This window comes from Canis lupus, chromosome 14, assembly GCF_011100685.1.
Source record: "Canis lupus familiaris isolate Mischka breed German Shepherd chromosome 14, alternate assembly UU_Cfam_GSD_1.0, whole genome shotgun sequence".
Lineage (NCBI taxonomy): Eukaryota > Metazoa > Chordata > Mammalia > Carnivora > Canidae > Canis > Canis lupus.
The window spans coordinates 7,635,118-7,650,607 of record NC_049235.1 but is presented as its reverse complement, the minus strand read 5'-3'; the positions used below and the strand labels follow the sequence as shown (position 1 = coordinate 7,650,607).

Here is a 15,490-nt window from a genome sequence, read left to right as displayed (position 1 = left end):
GCCCCATGTGGGGAGCCCGATTCAGGACTTGATCCCGGGTCTCCAGGATCACGCCCTAAGCCGAAGGCAGGTGCTCAACCACTGAGCCACCCAGGCGTCCCTGCCTTGTCACTTAACCTCCCTGGCCCACTGGTCTCCCTGGCCCACCAGCCTCTCCCCTTAGCCTCCCTGGCCTGAGCCACGTCTCAAACCCGCCTTCCACACTGCAGCCTGACAGGCTCCCATTCAAGGAATCTGGCCCTCTCTGTGTCCGGTCCCCTCTGCAGCTCCCTCCTATTCCAGGCTAATGTCTACTCCTCTTAACAAGGCCTCTAAGTTCGCACACCATCTTCCCCCACCTGCTGACACAAGAAGTCCTGAGTCAGTGTGCCTACTCCCCACCACACCCTCCATTTCGACCCCTCTTTACAGCTCTGAGATTCCTGGGCACCCATGCTTTGCCTTTCCACCCTCCTCTTCTTCCTGGCCCCCTTGATCTACCCCTGCCCCCAGCTCTGAAACTTCCCCAGGGCACATCTTTGCATTACTACACTGATCTGTGACTTTGTAGCTCCCTGACCCTGGAAGGTCTAATATAGACAGCTGTGACAAGCGAGTAAATGGATAATTCAGTAGACACAGCAGGGCCAAAAAGGATTTCAGTAAATTGACACCCCCCTCCCCCGCCAACTGTAGACCTGCTCCTGGACATTTCAGCACATATTGGTGGGTAGGTCAGAGAAGACCACTCTCCTCACCTGGTTTACTCAGTAGCCTATCTGCCTCCTCACTCTTCTTTAAATTTCTTCTTCCCTTTCCCCCTCCTTGCTTGGAATCCTGCCCCCTTAAGACCTCTCTCCAGGGCCTCTCTTATGTTTGCCCTCCTCCCCATCCTTCATTGAGCTCCTTGCAGACAGAAATCATGTCTTATCAATCATGGATCTTCAGCCTTCTCATGGCCACATTTGATAAACACTGGTTGAATGAATGAGTGTATAAATGTGCCCAGCTCTTCACCTGATAAAATCACTGAAGGCAAGATCCATTCTCTTAAGTACCCAACCACTTGTGAGCATTATGGGCTAGTTCTGTGCCAGGCACTAAACCAGGTGCTTCTACACGCACCCGTCTTCATTCTCTGCCCTCCCTCCCCACTCACTCTAGGTGTGAGCGCTTTCCTGGATGGCTTGCTGGCCACCTCCTCAGCATCATCTGCTTTCCATCTGTGTGTCCATAGATGTCCAGCCCAGCTGCTCTTCCACAACTGTAGAATGGCCCTAGGTATTGAGCATTTATGGACTCTATCTCCCTTAAACCTTACAGCCCTATCAAGTGGGTAGGGATACTACTATCTGAAGAACTTGAAGCCTTGAGAATTTTGATGATAAATCCAAAATCATACCTCTAAGTATGACTTTTGGGCCAAGATTCAAACCAGGTGTGCCCAAATCCCAAACGTCTCATACAAATACCCACTAGACGAGACCATCTGGATGTCTCAAGCACTCTAAACTCACAAACCATATGCTGAACACCAGTATGCCTGTTTGCTAAAAATAGAGGAGGAAAGGGTGGACCTTTCAGTCCATATTTCACACTAGGTGAAATACGGCTAGCTCACTCAGACGTGTTAGTGCTATCCACCTAGTTGCAATGGCCAGAAACCTGGGAGTCAGCTAGGTCTCTACCTTACTTCCCAAACATTCAATCTGAATACCAGTTTTGTCCATTCTGTCCCTAAATATCTCTTGACTCCATCTCCTTCTCCACATTCCCATTCCCACAACCTGAGTTCTGACCACCATTATCTCTTACCAAAACGGTATCCTTCTGCAGTCTTTTTTTTTTTTAAGATTTTATTTATTTATTCATGAAAGACACACAGAGAGGCAGAGACACAGGCAGAGGGGCAAGCAGGCTCCATGCAGGGAGCCTGACGTGGGACTCGATCCCAGGACTCCAGGATCACACCCTGGGCCGAAGGCAGCACTAAACCGCTGAGCCGCCCAGGGATCCCTCCTTCTGCAGTCTTGCCTCTGCACACAGCACCGTGACAGCGCTTATCTCTAAAACATGTATCTCACAATATCATTTTCCAAAGACTTCAGGATAATTTGTCCTCAGAATAATTTGTTCCAGATTCTTTAACTTTGCTTGAGGGGACTTATGCTATGTCACTAAGCCTTTGCATATGCTGTTCCTCCTGCCCGGGGTGTAACACCCTCTTGTCCTTACTTCTATCTCCTAAATCCTTCGGGGGATCTTCTTTGCGCACACCGTCCCCCCAGTGGGTTGGTTATCCCTTCAGTGGATGCTTCCACGTACGGCTCACATTTTAGCAATTACCACACTGCTCTGTAATTAATTGCCTGTTCACTTGAATCCCTACCTCACTAGTCAGTGTCACCATTAACTTGTCCAATATTTTATATACTCAACAAATACGTACTAGTTGTTAACTGTGTGCCATAGTTAAATACACGATACAGACCCGGACCTTGCCTTCAAGGACAGAAACCGCGTCTCCTCTTCTGGGGGCTCGGTATCTATCAGCAGTGGGCGCATCGGGTTTATTGAACGACCGATGGAACGCGCTTGCGTGAACCTGTGGTGCCGCGCGCACTTCTGGGAATCGTAGTCCCCAGGTTCGGGGCCCCTCATTATTGCGCAGGCGTATTCAGATTAAGACGTTTTACTCTTGATGCGCATGTCCCGGAAGGCGGAGTGGTGAACTGCGCATGTGTAAAGGGCGGAGGCGCGGCCGAAAAGGCGGTGCGCTGCGGGGGAGGGGCTTCGTCGTCTAAGGGCCGTCGCCGCGGAGCTCTACCTGCCTGCGAGAATGGCGGGTAGGGGGAAGCTAATTGCGGTGATCGGAGACGAAGACACCGTGACTGGCTTCCTGCTGGGCGGCATAGGGGAGCTTAACAAGAACCGCCACCCCAATTTCCTGGTGGTGGAGAAGGATACAACCATCAATGAGATCGAAGACACTTTCCGGTACGGTAGCCCGCGAGGCCTGAATGGGACCCTCTGCCTCGGGTGGGAGCCACGGGGGTCAGCGGGGTCGGCGCCGGGCTTCCAGACCCCGATGTCTGGGGTCAAGGAAGTCGGTCCAGTCGCCCTTCCGGAGGAGGCCTCTATGCTCCAAGTTCTCTTTTGGGGCATGGGGGAACCTGAGCTATGTCAGGTTCACGAGCTCATCCCTCACATGACTCTGTGTCAGGAAAGGGGAAAAGATCTGGAGATGGGCGCCGCCCCTCGGCCCCAATCTGCCCCAGGGTCCTATCTCAGCTCCGCCCCTGTTCGCCCCGTAGAGCAGGCTCCCCGCCTTGTTAGCGCTCGACCCTAAGCGACCCACACACTTATCGAATACCTAGGCAGTGGGGTCGGGCTTTCTTGTATTGTTATGTCCCTTAGAGGCTCACAACTGCCTTGTAAAGTAGAGGCTATTATTCCCATTTGCAAGTAGGAAAACTAAAGCTCAGAGAGGTCACATCCTTTGGAAGAGAGAGAGGGGGGATTTGAACCCAGACCTAACTCTCTTAAGCCAGGTTCACACTGCTTGTGCAGTTCCCTCAACTCTTAGAATTTCCTATTGTCCTGAGCACCGCAGGCAGAGTATTAGGACTATATCCTGCTACTTTCTGCTAAGACCTTGCATTTGAAGTTCCTGATTTCTTACCCTGGGTCAAGAGCGATAGCTTCATAGTATGAATGCAGGCATGTCCCTTAAACCAGGAGGTGTCCTGGTGACTTGAATTGAGAATGCTAGCCCCCTTTGTTTTCCCGCCCCATCCTGAAGGAGGCTGTTACCCAATCTCAGGGACAAACTACTCTCACTTGTTTCCCCTACACAGTCCAGTCCTGAGCTGCGGGCTGAGACTGGTTCCTGCTGCCGGGGGTATGATTGGCCCTGAACCGGCCTGATCTCTAGGCATTCTGGTAAAGTGACCCAAGTTGTCTTGGGAGGAGGGTAGGTTTTACTCCAGGAATTTTTCATGTTTCCATCCAAAGGGACCCAGAGATCATCAAGTCTAACCTGCCCTAGTGCCTGGCACAGAGCAAGCGCTCAGTTAAAATAGTTTTTAATATTTTACTTAACTAACGTGTGGGTGGTCATAAGGAAGGGAGATCCCAGTGGTAGGTTCTCTGTCTGGGGAAAGTGTGATTTTCCTCCTCCTGTGTTGTATTCTTGACTCATGCGAAACTTCCCCTATGATCCATTCCCCAACGTCTTCAGCATAGACCTTTAATGGTCTCATCAGCCCTCTTTAAAAAAAAAAGCTTTCCTTTAAAAGTTATTCATGTAGCTTGTAAATTAATATTTAAAAGGTATACACGGACAAGTCTCACTCCCACCCCTCACTCCCACCCTCCTCTTTTTCCACTTCGTTACCTCCCTCCTCCACCCCTGTGAGCAATTAATTGCTTATTTACTTTTCTGCTTTTTCTTTATGTACACACAAAGGGACAGACATTCTTATCCTCTCTCTCTCTCTTTTTTTTTTTTTTTACACAAATGAAGCATACAGAAGAATGCACCAGCATGTGCACTAGTCTTCAGCACCAGTTCACTTGGGAGCCTTTCAGGCAGGGGAGGCAGAAGACAGCTAGAGGGCCCTTAGATTTTTTTTTTCTTTTAAGATTTTATTCACTTATGAGACACACACACACACACACACACACACACACACAGAGGCAGAGACACAGGCAGAGAAAGAGAGAAGCAGGCTCCATGCGGGAGCCCGATGGGGGACTCGATCCCAGGACTCCAGGATCACGCCTGGGCTGAAGGCAGGCAGGCACTAAACCGCTGAGCCACCCAGGTGTCCTGGGCCCTTAGATTTTTAAATGAAGGTGATCCTGGTTAGAAAGAGAATGTAGCTAGCAACTTTTGCCTTTGTGCTCTGCAGTCTCTGGGTCAAGCCCCTTCTCCTCTGCAGCCCAGCCTCAGCACCTCAGAGTGAGAATCTCTTCTCATTTCTCCCAACAGGCAGTTTCTAAACCGGGATGACATCGGCATTATCCTCATCAACCAATACATCGCAGAGATGGTGCGGCATGCGCTCGACGCCCACCAGCGCTCCATTCCAGCCGTTCTAGAGATTCCGTCCAAGGAGCACCCCTATGATGCCACCAAGGACTCCATCCTGCGCAGGGCCAGGGGCATGTTCACGGCCGAGGACCTGCGCTAGAGCCCTCCCCATAGCCATGCAGCCTTTCCCCAGGCTTGCCTTCAGCCCGTCTCTGATTTCCCAGCCCCCTGCCCCTTCCCAACCCACTGAGAGGCTAGGTGAGGTGCTTCCAGATTGCTGGGGCTTTGCCATTAAAGTCAAGGCTGGTTAGGGAACAGGAAGCCTGAGTATCTTCTCTCCACTACATCTTCCCTGTGCTGTTACACAGTGTCTCTGTTCATGTTAAATTAAAGCAACATTCCCGTTTCTCTCCAAATTGAGACTGGCTACTAGAAAGGACGTGCATGGATGAGGTGGTTGGGGGGATTAGATTGGCAGGGTTGGGAAGGGTTCTGCCAAAGATATAGGCATGGAAAAGCTGGACCAGGAAGATTGTGCCAAGAGATCATAACTCAAGGATGGATCCTTGGAATCAACGGTGACCAGCTCTGGTGGGAGGGATGGGAGGAGGCTTGTGCCTAGGTCCTAGGCTCCCCCAATTCATTCTCTCAGGCTGGGGAGGGACTTGACCCCAAGGAACGGAAGCAGAAACACAGGAAACCCAGAAGCCTGTGATACTAGACTGAGCCTGGGTCCTGCAAGAGGCTTGGAGATCAAGGCCTTAGCCGGTGGGCCTTGGCCTGAGGTTGCCTCTGGATCAAGGCATGTGAGGTCTGCTAAAGGCATGGCAAGTAGAACCCTGGCCCTGTGTGAGGTGAGGCTTGGTTGCCAGGTGACTGTCTGTGGCAGCCACCTGCTGTGGGAAGGACTCTACTTGCTATCGCTTATCCCTCAGCTGCAGCCACCCTGGTACCGCTCCTTCCCTTGCTACCATGTCGCGCCAACTCAGCATGGATACGCTGCGGCAGAACTTCTGGAAGGAGGAATATCTGAGGGAGAAGATGTTGCGCTGTGAATGGCATCATAAGTATGGGTCGATGGTGAAGGCCAAGCAGAAGGCTAAGGCTACAGCGCGCCTGCCCCTCAAACTGCCCACCCTGCACCCCAAAGCCCCACTCTTACCTCCACCTGCCCCCAAAGCAGTGCCTTCCAAGGTCCCCAGCCCTGCCCTGGAGGCTCCTATTCGGTCAGAAATGTACCCAGTCCTGCCTGCCACCCGGGCCCTGCTGTATGAAGGCATCTCCCACGACTTCCAGGGGCGCTACCGCTACCTCAACACCCGAAAACTGGACATGCCAGAGATGCGTTACCTCTTCCCCATCACCACCAACTTCACATATGGCTGGCAGCTGGGTGAGCCCCAACTTCTCAGAAATTATTCACCTCACAGACACAGAGCCCTTGCCACAAGTCAGGCCATGCAGTCGACATTAGGCGTACAAGACCCATGGGTGGGGGTGTCCATTCTAGTGGGGGATCTGGGCCATAAGCACGAGAGAAAGGAGACATCTGAGAAGGGAAAGTTTCATGATGAGACTAGGGAGAGATTGGGGAGATGGGCAAGGGATACGTGATTGTCAAGAAAGGCCTCTCTGAGGACCTAAAGGCTGGAAGCTAAGAGACAGAGGAATTTGGATTTTATTCCAAGTGGGAGAAGAAGCCATGGAGGGTTTTAAGCAGGTGAACAATACTGACAGGGTACTAACTATTCCATAAGTAATGGCTTTTTCAGGGAAAGAATCAACTGGCCAGTGAGATCTGCATCTATTTTGAGTTCTCTTGGCAGGAGAGGACGATGGCTTGGGCTAGGGTGATTAGCAGGAGAGCCGTGGTAGATTCAGGCTATGCTTTGGAAGAGGAATCAATGAAGCCTATGGATGGATGGGATGACAGAAGGGGAAAGAAGGCTGTGGGAAAGCACAAGTGTTTGGCTCAGGTGCCTGGACAAGGAAGATGGAGGGGAGCAGGGCTGGAGGGCGTGTGAGGACAGGTGAGCCCTGGCCATGCCGGAGGTGCCAGTGAGGTGGCTGTGTACGGAGATCCCCCGCTGGAGTGATGTCAGAGCTGAAGATGTCAGTTTGGGAGCCACGGAGATGTAGATGTTACTTAAAGCCCGAGGCTGGGTGAGCCCACCCAGGAAACTCCAGATGCTGGAATCTGACAGAGGCAGGGGGGCACAGAGAGCGGTAGGGAGACAGTGTTGGTGGGAAGGCTGTCCACTTGGGCTGAGTCTGCTTTATCTGCAAGGCTGAGAGTCCAGATCATCCTCAGGGAGGACAGGAGGGAGGCAGTGGTATAGCTGGAGATGAAGAGCTCAATGGCGTAGGAAAGGGAGCGTGCCCGGGAATGCTGCAGGACTGCTGGGTGATCCTGTGTCCCTTTACTGTTTGTGGTCATGGACTGCAAGTGAGACTACTCAGGGGCTTATGGGTGTTTCTCCACAGGGTTGAGGGCCTGGGCAAACGGTGGATGGCTGGGGATAAACACAGCTGACATTTTGCCTAAAGATTCTCGCCACTTTCCCCAAGGCCCTAAAGGGAAGGGAAAGAGGTATTTCCCCCAAAGCAGGAAGCAAGTCCCAGGAGAGCAGGAGGTGGAAGGCAGCCCTCTCTCTTTCAGAGATGGCCGGCTCTGTCCGTCCCCATGGCAAGCAGTGGAGGAGCCTGAGGTGGGGGAAAAGATGACACTTGGCGGATGGGCCAGTTCTGCCATCACTGCTGGTCTGGACCCCCGGTCGGCTCTGTCTGCCCACAGCCCACGTTCCTCAGGAGCACTTTTTATTCCGTCACACTTACAAGTGGATACAATACAGGCAGCTTGTGGGGCTCCCGGGCTCCGCAAGTTCCTTTCCCAGGATCCATTCCTGGCCTCTGACATCTTTTCCCAGGCCCCCCAGCGAAGCAAGAACTGGTGTCCTGTAAGATGTGCCGCATCGAATCCTTCTTCCGAAAGAATGGGGCCTTCGCGCTGCTTGACCCTCGGGACCTGGCTCTCTGACGTTGGCCAGCCAGGGGACTTGGGGGACCGGGAGAAGGAATAACACGCCTCCTGGTGGGGCTGAAGCCGCTGTGTGTGTCTGTGTGTCCGGCCTCCCAGGCGCTGAGGCAGAGTTCTGGGCCTTTTTTGGAACTTCCTCTGATGGCCCTTGCTGCCGGGTCGTGGCTCGCCTTTTCCTCGGTCTCCATCTCTTTAATCACCCCGTGAGGATTCAGCAGTGACTGGAGGGGGCCGGGAAGGGTGAGCGCTGCTCTCCAGGCAAAGGCTCCTCAGCGCCCGGGGGCCACAGGAGCCGCTGGAAGTTCTGGGTGTTCCTGGGAGAGAGCGGCCCGTCCTCCCAGATGCCAGAGAGCGGGAGCCACCACCGCCCCATCGGCTGCCCCCCTCGCCCCTCACCTGGCCCCGAGGGCCCGCAGCCGCCAGGTCCGCTCCCGGAGCACTTGCTGCAGCCGCTCCCGCAGGGCGCGCCGCTGCCGGGCCGCGTCCTCCTGGGCGGTGTGGAGCCCTGAGGCCCCGGCCTCCCAGCCCGCGGCCCGAAGGAGCCCGCAGGGGGCAGCACCGGGCAGGCGCGCCCCTGCGCCCTCAGTCGGCGGCGGGGCGAGCGCGCCCTCGGAAGGGACCCAGGAGCGCCCGGCCCCCGGCCCCCGCCCGGGCAGGATCGCGGTGGCCCCGCCGCCCTCCCCCGGGAGGCTTGCCTGTGGCGGGAGCCGGGCTGGGCCGGGCGGGGGCCCCAGAGGGTGCACCCGGCAGCGGCGGTTCTTGGCAATGCGGAGGCCTTCCAAGACCTGGGAGAGGCGGCTGTCAGCGGCCGGCGGCCCCTTGTGCCCCCGGAGCGCCTGGTGTCCCGGCCCGCCCGGCGCCGCTACGCACCCGGAGCCGCTGCTGCTCCCGCTCCTGCCGCCGCCGGCGCCCGGCCGCCCGGTGCAGCTCCAGCAGCCGCTGCAGCGCCGTCTCCCGCTGCGCCGCGCTCGCCCCCGCGCCCGCGCCCGCGCCCGCGCCCGCGCCGCCGACGCCTTCTCCGCGCCCGGGGGCCCGGGCCACGCGGCCTTCGAGGCGTCGGGAGCCTCCGCGCCGCCCCTCCGCCCCCCGACGGCGCCCACGAGCCTCGCGGAGCCGCCCCGCACCTGCTCCGCCGGGCCCGGGCCTCCTTCCGGGTCGCGCCCCGGCCCCGGGCGTCCCGGGAGAGCTGCGGGGCGCTCCCGCCGCCCGGAGCCCCCAGGGTCTGGGGCCGCCTGCGGCTCGGCCCTCCGCTCTCCTCGCCCCGGGCCGTCCGTTCTGTCCGGCGTCAGCTGGGTGGTCCTTTCCCCGGAGCCAGGGCCCGCCCTCCCCGCAGGCTGGGGCTTCTGTTCTCCCGGGGACCGGTGGGAGTCCCTCGAAATTCCCGGGGAGCCGCCTTCCTCCGGGGACGGTGTGGGGACCTCTCCCTCGTCCGCCCCCCGGGCTTGTGAGAGGCCGCGGGGGCAAGTCTGAAGGGCCTTCACTTCCCGGGCCTGCGGGGTCTCCTTCCTCGGCTCCCGGAGGACCTCCTTTCCCTCCTTTCCCGGACACTCAGGCCTGTTTCCGCCGTGACCTTGAGGACACTCTCTCCTCTCACTCTGGGGAGGCTCCCCCCTGGGATACACAGAGACCTCCTCCCTCAGAGCCTGAGTAGCCCCCCCACTCGGACCCTGGTGTAGCTGCTCTCCCTGTCTCTTGGGAACGTCTTTGTTCTCTCCCCTGGCAGCCTCCCCTCTCTGACCCCGGGGACACCCTTCTTTCTGCTCTTGAGGGTCCTCCTCTCTCGGCCTCTGAAGAATCTCAATCCTCAGCAATTTCTGAAGCTCTGCTCTCTGCTGGCCCAGGCCCCAGCCTGGCCCCTGGGGGAGATGTTGGGGTTCTGGCAGGCCCTGGGAAGGCAGGCCTGAGGGCCTTGGGGCTCCCTGAACCAGCTTCCTCCCCCACAGGCCGATGAATGGCCTCTGGGTTGTGGGTTCTGCTTGTCTCCTCTCTTCCCTCTGAGCCAGGTCCTGGGAAGGAAGAAGAGCATTTGGGCCCAGGCCTGCGAGGGAACCCCCATGCCTGGGCCACTTTCCCTGAGGGACCCTGGAGACCTCCGTGACTGTCCCAGTGGGCTTCATTTCCATCACAGCCCTTGCCTGACTCCTGAACTCCTTAAGCCTACTCTATGTTATGTAAAAGGTGCTTCTCTGGGGATCCCCAGGTGGCGCAGCGGTTTAGCCTTCTGCCCAGGGCCTGATCCTGGAGTCCCGGGATCAAGTCCCACGTCAGGCTCCCTGCATGGAGCCTGCTTCCCCTCTGTGTCTCGTGTCTCTGCTTCTGTGTGTGTGTGTGTGTCATGAATAAATAAATAAAATCTTTAAAAAAAAAAAAAAAAGATGCTTCTGTGATGGTCCCTTCTTACCTGGCTATAGGAGGGGACACCACCTCCCCCCAGTAGCCTCCTCCCAGGCAGCCTCTACCCTGCTATCCACAGCCAGTCTGAGGGGGCCCTTGTCCAGGACACTTTGACTCTTTCACCTTGACTTCAGAGTGTGCTGGGTCCCCAAAGCTACTGCTGGTGGCAGGGTTCAGCTCTTGTAAGCAGCCTGAGGGAGAAAGACCAATGTCAGGAACACTCTGCTCATGGCCTAGTCCCTCACACACAATCCACCTGAACTGGAACCAAGAAGCCTAGGGAGTCCCCAGCGCCTCAGGTGAAGGAGACGGTCTGATGTGTGAACTTTAAGGCTGTCACAGCTCATCAGTCACCTTTATTCACACACATGCCTGCCTGTCGGATTTTCTTGCCGACAGCCAACCACCTCTTCCTCGTCAGAGCACTTCAGAGGAACCTGCACACCCTTATCTTCAAAACCACCAGGGGCTGCCTGGCACGGGGAAGGAAGGGCCTGTGGGCCAGGCTTGTCAGTCCCTTATGAGGACACCCATTTAGACCGGCAAGGAAACCCACTGTATGCACCTTATTTTACTATTATTAAGAAAAATCCTCTTTAGGTCTTTCTTAGTTGCTAACAGTAAAATCCAATGAAACTCAAGAAAAGAAATTTTAGGCTGGAGCCTGGCCTAAAAACTGTGAGTTTCATAATTAACCAAAGAAATCTAAAAAAAGAAATGAAATGTCTGCTCCCTTGCAGCTGTGCAGGAAGGAGAGCCACTCTGCATCCATAAAACTGGTTAAAAGAACTTGATTTCGTAAGACCCTAAACGGACAACTTTCACAAGAATGTTCCATCTTTATGCCACATGGATGTGTGAATATTCACAATGGTAACCAAGTGGGTATGTTTTTTTGTGAAAAAAAAACAAACAAACAAACATGTCTTTTGAACAAAGGAGTCTGATAAGACTCCCAAGCCTTTAGAAATTATTGCCATGAACAGTGAACATAACCCCCAACCCATTGCCTCACAATTCTGATCTGTTGTCTCACCAGATAATTTATTTCTCCAGTTATAATGCTATAACTGATATCTCTGTATTCCCCAGAGATCTTTTACTTGTAAAAATGTCTGTCAATCAGAAAAAACAAGCATTGGCTCTTTGCTCTTCTCTCACATGCACAGTGGAACAATTAGAGGCTTATGGCTTACCTAGGTTTATTTAACAAATCATCTGAGATGAAAGTCGGCTTCATATAAATTAATAGGCCCAGGGTTCACAGCATCGATCCCATGGAATTTTGATTGCCTATTTATTGTCACGCTCTCACTAGGCTGTGATCCCCTCAGTGACAGGGACCAAGTAATGGAGTCAAGCCTCTCTCCTGCTCAGTATGTTCCCAGTGCCTGGCATGCGAGGGGTAAACAGGTGGCCGGCACAGCTATTCTGTCCCCTCCTCCCTGGGCCACCATGGACAGTCATTCCCAGTGCTCTCTCCCCTGAGTCCCAGTTTAGCTTCAGAATCCTGGACCCAGTGCCTGAGACAGCTGGTACCAAACAGGTGGAATCGGGACATAAAATAAGACCTACTTGTTGTCCCTGGGTGCTCCTTGGCACCCCCAAAAAAACAGTGTAAGATGAAGAATGAGTGAGAAGGGGACTGAAATCCTGGCACTTGAGATGAGGACTTCCCCCCTCCTCCCCATCTAGTCCAGCCACCCAGCCAGGGTGTCGGCATACCAGGTGTGGGCTCGGCAGGCATAGCAGGGCTCTCCCACCTTGGGTCTCTGTCACTCCTAGCTTCACCCAGATCCAGGGCTGATGATGGGTCTACCACCTGCCCCCTGCAGGAGTGCAGAGCCTGCCTCAGAATCACCTTTTGCAGCTCGTGGGCTCTGGAAGGCGGGGAGGCAGCCTGTCTGCCAGTTTCCTGGCCCCAATGCCTAAACCCAGTCCAGGGTCGCCTCTCCCAGCCCCTGCACCCACCACTGGACCCCAGGAGCTGGAATTTGGGCGTCACCCTTTCCAGGGGCTGTGGGGCAATCATATGGGCGCAACTGAGTGAGAGCCCAAAGAGGAGCCTTGGGTGTAAGGAAGAGGTGCTAGGCAAGGCTGTGGAAGGAGATAGGAAAAAAGGGTCCAGTGCCTGGCCTTTTGTGGCCATATGAAGTGGACAGAATTTCCTGGGAGAAAGACTCACCCCTCTGGAATCTGATGGTTCTGGCTCAGAGAGTCCCCAGCCTGGGGCAATGAGCACCGCCTAGAACTCTGGAAAGTTGGAGGGTGCCCTAGTCCACAGGGCATCATCCCCCAGTGCGGTGGGTAGTCTTTAAGATGACACCTAATCATCCCTCCTCCTGGTATTCCTGCCCACTTATGACCCTGTTCTCTTCCCCTCCTTGTGAGGAAATGGATCGCTCTTGCCCATTCAAGCCTTCAGATGAGACTGGAATCCTGACCTACAATGTCAGCTGGATGCTTCCTTAGTGGTCACTGCTAACACCCCCTCTTGCACAGCTGAGGGAGAGGCTCTCCGAGAGGGCTGCCAACCTGCCCAAAGTGCCTTGGACAATTGGTAACTGAGACATGACTGGGAGGCACAGTCCCAGGTCCCAGTCACCATAACAGCCTCCCTCCTAGAAGGGGTCAGCCCAGCCATCAGCCCCAGAGGAAAGGGTCTGTGCACCTCAGGCATCAGTGCCTGTGGCCTCAGGAGCAATACTGAGCTTGCTTTCCCCCCATGCTGCAGCCACATCTAAAGCCTTCTAGATGTCACCATTCCATTGATTTGGCCAATATAGTCACTAACTGTGGAATGGTAATAGCAGCTGGTAGGGAATGAGCAGGTCCTGTGTGCCAGGCACAGTGCTAAACCCTGTACATGGATGAGTTCATTGGTGCTCCCTTCCAGTCAGATCTACTGTCTTCCCCATTTTGTAGCTGAGGAAACAGGCTTACGGTCCACAGCGAGCATCAGAACAGGGACAGAACCCAGGCTCCTGGGTCCAAAGCCCATACTTCTGCTTCCCTCACCACCACCACCCCCTGATGTCACACTGACCGACCCCCTTGCCTTCAGCCGTGCCCCTGCTCACCCAGCTGGTCAGCTGCTCAGGGCCCCCACCCATCCTACCGCGGGGCTTGCTGCACCGGCTCTGTACACACTGGGCCTGGTCCTTCAGACCGCAGAACTGGGCCCAGGGGGGCCAGAAGAGGCTCAGCCCTGCCCCAGTCAGCAGCTCCAAGTCCCACAGGAGCTGAAAAAATAATGGGTGCCGGGGCATGAAGGGGTGCCCTCTCGGCCCTCTGCCATGTGCCCTGGCCAGCCCCTACCTGCTCCTGGGCCCGCCGGCTCTGCTCCATCTCCAGCAACACAGCGGGCAGCTCCAGTCCTGAGGGACAGGCCTGACTCTCTTGCACCTGGGGGGACAGGATGGAGTCAGGCCTCCGCCTTGCCCTTTGGAAGCAATGCCCCACCTTCCTCACCTGCTGCAGGGCAGCCTGGAGCTGGCCCGGGCCTGCAGGGCATCTAAAGAGGTGGTGGTACAGGGCTAAGGCCTGCTTGTGGCTACACGGGAGCCCTGGGCCCCCAGGTGTGGCTGCCTGCTCCATGGGAGCGGATTCCCCTCCCTCCTCTGCTGCTGCTGGAGCCTGGAGAGGGGAGGACCAGGGATAAGAAGGAGACAAAGCCTCCAGAGCTCAATAATGCAGGGACCTGACATCTGAGCCAGGGCCTGGACCCCAGCCATGTCTCAGAGAGACTCAGGCTTGTCTCTGACACGGGGTTCTTGGCTTCGCACGGCGGGGCAAGGACTGTGACCGTGCCGGAGAGAGAGGTGCGTGTGTGCGCTTGTTTGCAGTCCTGGGAGTATGTGTTTTATGTGTACGTAGGAAGCTTGCAACGGCATTAGCTAGACATTAGCTACACCCCACATGGACAGCAGCCGCCGGCAGCTCACTTACTATATGCGCGGAAACACGATGCTGCGTACATGTCATCTGTCCCTGAAGCCTCTGTGAAGTAGGTGCTAGCATTATCACGCCAGTTGTCCAGGTTAGAAACCAGTCCCAGAGGGTAGGGAGCCCCAGCTAGCATATGCCAGTGTCTCCCTCATCTGGAGGCCAGCGGCCGGGATGCACAGGCCTGGGGGAAGCATGGTCCTGGGTCAAGCAGCCACAGGCAGAAGAGGGCGAGCACCCCCAGGTGCCTGCTCCAAGTGGCTCACCTGCAAAGGGCTGAGCCACAGGTCACTGTTTACTCCTCTGCATACACAAGGTTCATCAGGTGAGGGCATGCTTTGTGTAGGTTAGGACAAGGGCAGGACAAGACGTGAGCCGGTCTGTCATCGTCACATTTCCTGCTGCTTTGCCACCGCTCTGTGGGAGACCGGGGCCAGCTCTGCTCCGTGGTCCTCAGCCGGGGCTGAGCTAGCAGGACAGCTGACCTCGGGTCAGCCAGACACTCCCTTCATTTCTGTTGAAACATCAGGGAGCTGGCAATGAGAATGCAGCACCCCCTCATCTTTTACCCAAGGCCCCTGAAACACCAAGGTCATAGCCAATAGGTGGCAAAAATAGAGTCCCTTTGAAAAGAGACTTTTTGAAGAAATACTTTTTTTCTATTTCAGAACCCATGTTCCTTCCCCTACAAGGATGTCTCCTGCTCCTGTGTCCATCGAGGGTGGGTGTGGCTTTGAATGCACACAGGGGCTCAAGCATGTGCTACACATGTTTACCAGGGTTTCTTTTTTTTTTTTAATTTTTTTTTTAAATTTATGATAGTCACACACACAGAGAGAGAGGCAGAGACACAGGCAGAGGGAGAAGCAGGCTCCATGCACCGGGAGCCCGACGTGGGATTCGATCCCGGGTCTCCAGAATCGCGCCCTGGGCCAAAGGCAGGCGCCAAACCGCTGCGCCACCCAGGGATCCCTTACCAGGGTTTCTGAGGGGTGTTAGTGTGTGTGTATGTGTGTGCATATGTGCACATGTCCATATTTCATCATGATCTACCGTATCTCTTGTTCCCCCCTACAAGCTTGGGGTCCCTCTGTCACCAG

The 15,490-nt window shown here is 55.6% G+C and overlaps 2 protein-coding genes and 1 long non-coding RNA gene across 4 annotated transcripts; 2 read left to right on the top strand and 1 right to left on the bottom strand.

Annotated features, from left to right (window-relative positions):
* The first annotated feature begins 2,688 nt into the window (after positions 1–2,688).
* Positions 2,689–5,430, top strand: ATP6V1F (ATPase H+ transporting V1 subunit F). The gene is made up of 2 exons (XM_038556573.1): positions 2,689–2,976; positions 4,973–5,430. Exons 1-2 carry the CDS (start codon positions 2,819–2,821, stop codon positions 5,172–5,174), a joined length of 360 nt encoding a protein of 119 aa, XP_038412501.1. The 5' UTR covers positions 2,689–2,818; the 3' UTR covers positions 5,175–5,430.
* A 150-nt stretch (positions 5,431–5,580) lies between these two features.
* ATP6V1FNB (ATP6V1F neighbor) lies at positions 5,581–8,507 on the top strand. 2 transcript variants are annotated; one of them, XM_038556572.1, is made up of 2 exons: positions 5,581–6,407; positions 7,674–8,507. In XM_038556572.1, the coding sequence occupies exons 1-2, from the start codon at positions 5,987–5,989 to the stop codon at positions 7,736–7,738; spliced, it is 486 nt and encodes a 161-aa protein (XP_038412500.1). In that variant the 5' UTR covers positions 5,581–5,986; the 3' UTR covers positions 7,739–8,507. The 2 variants fall into 2 exon arrangements, with proteins under 2 accessions (XP_038412500.1, XP_038412499.1); XM_038556571.1 differs by having other exon boundaries at positions 7,942–8,496.
* On the bottom strand, positions 6,675–8,569 carry LOC102151199. Its single transcript, XR_005369311.1, has 2 exons — positions 8,448–8,569; positions 6,675–8,365 (listed from the first exon to the last, which is right to left on the bottom strand). It is a non-coding gene; the product is annotated as an uncharacterized LOC102151199 (long non-coding RNA).
* Positions 8,570–15,490: the final 6,921 nt, after the last annotated feature.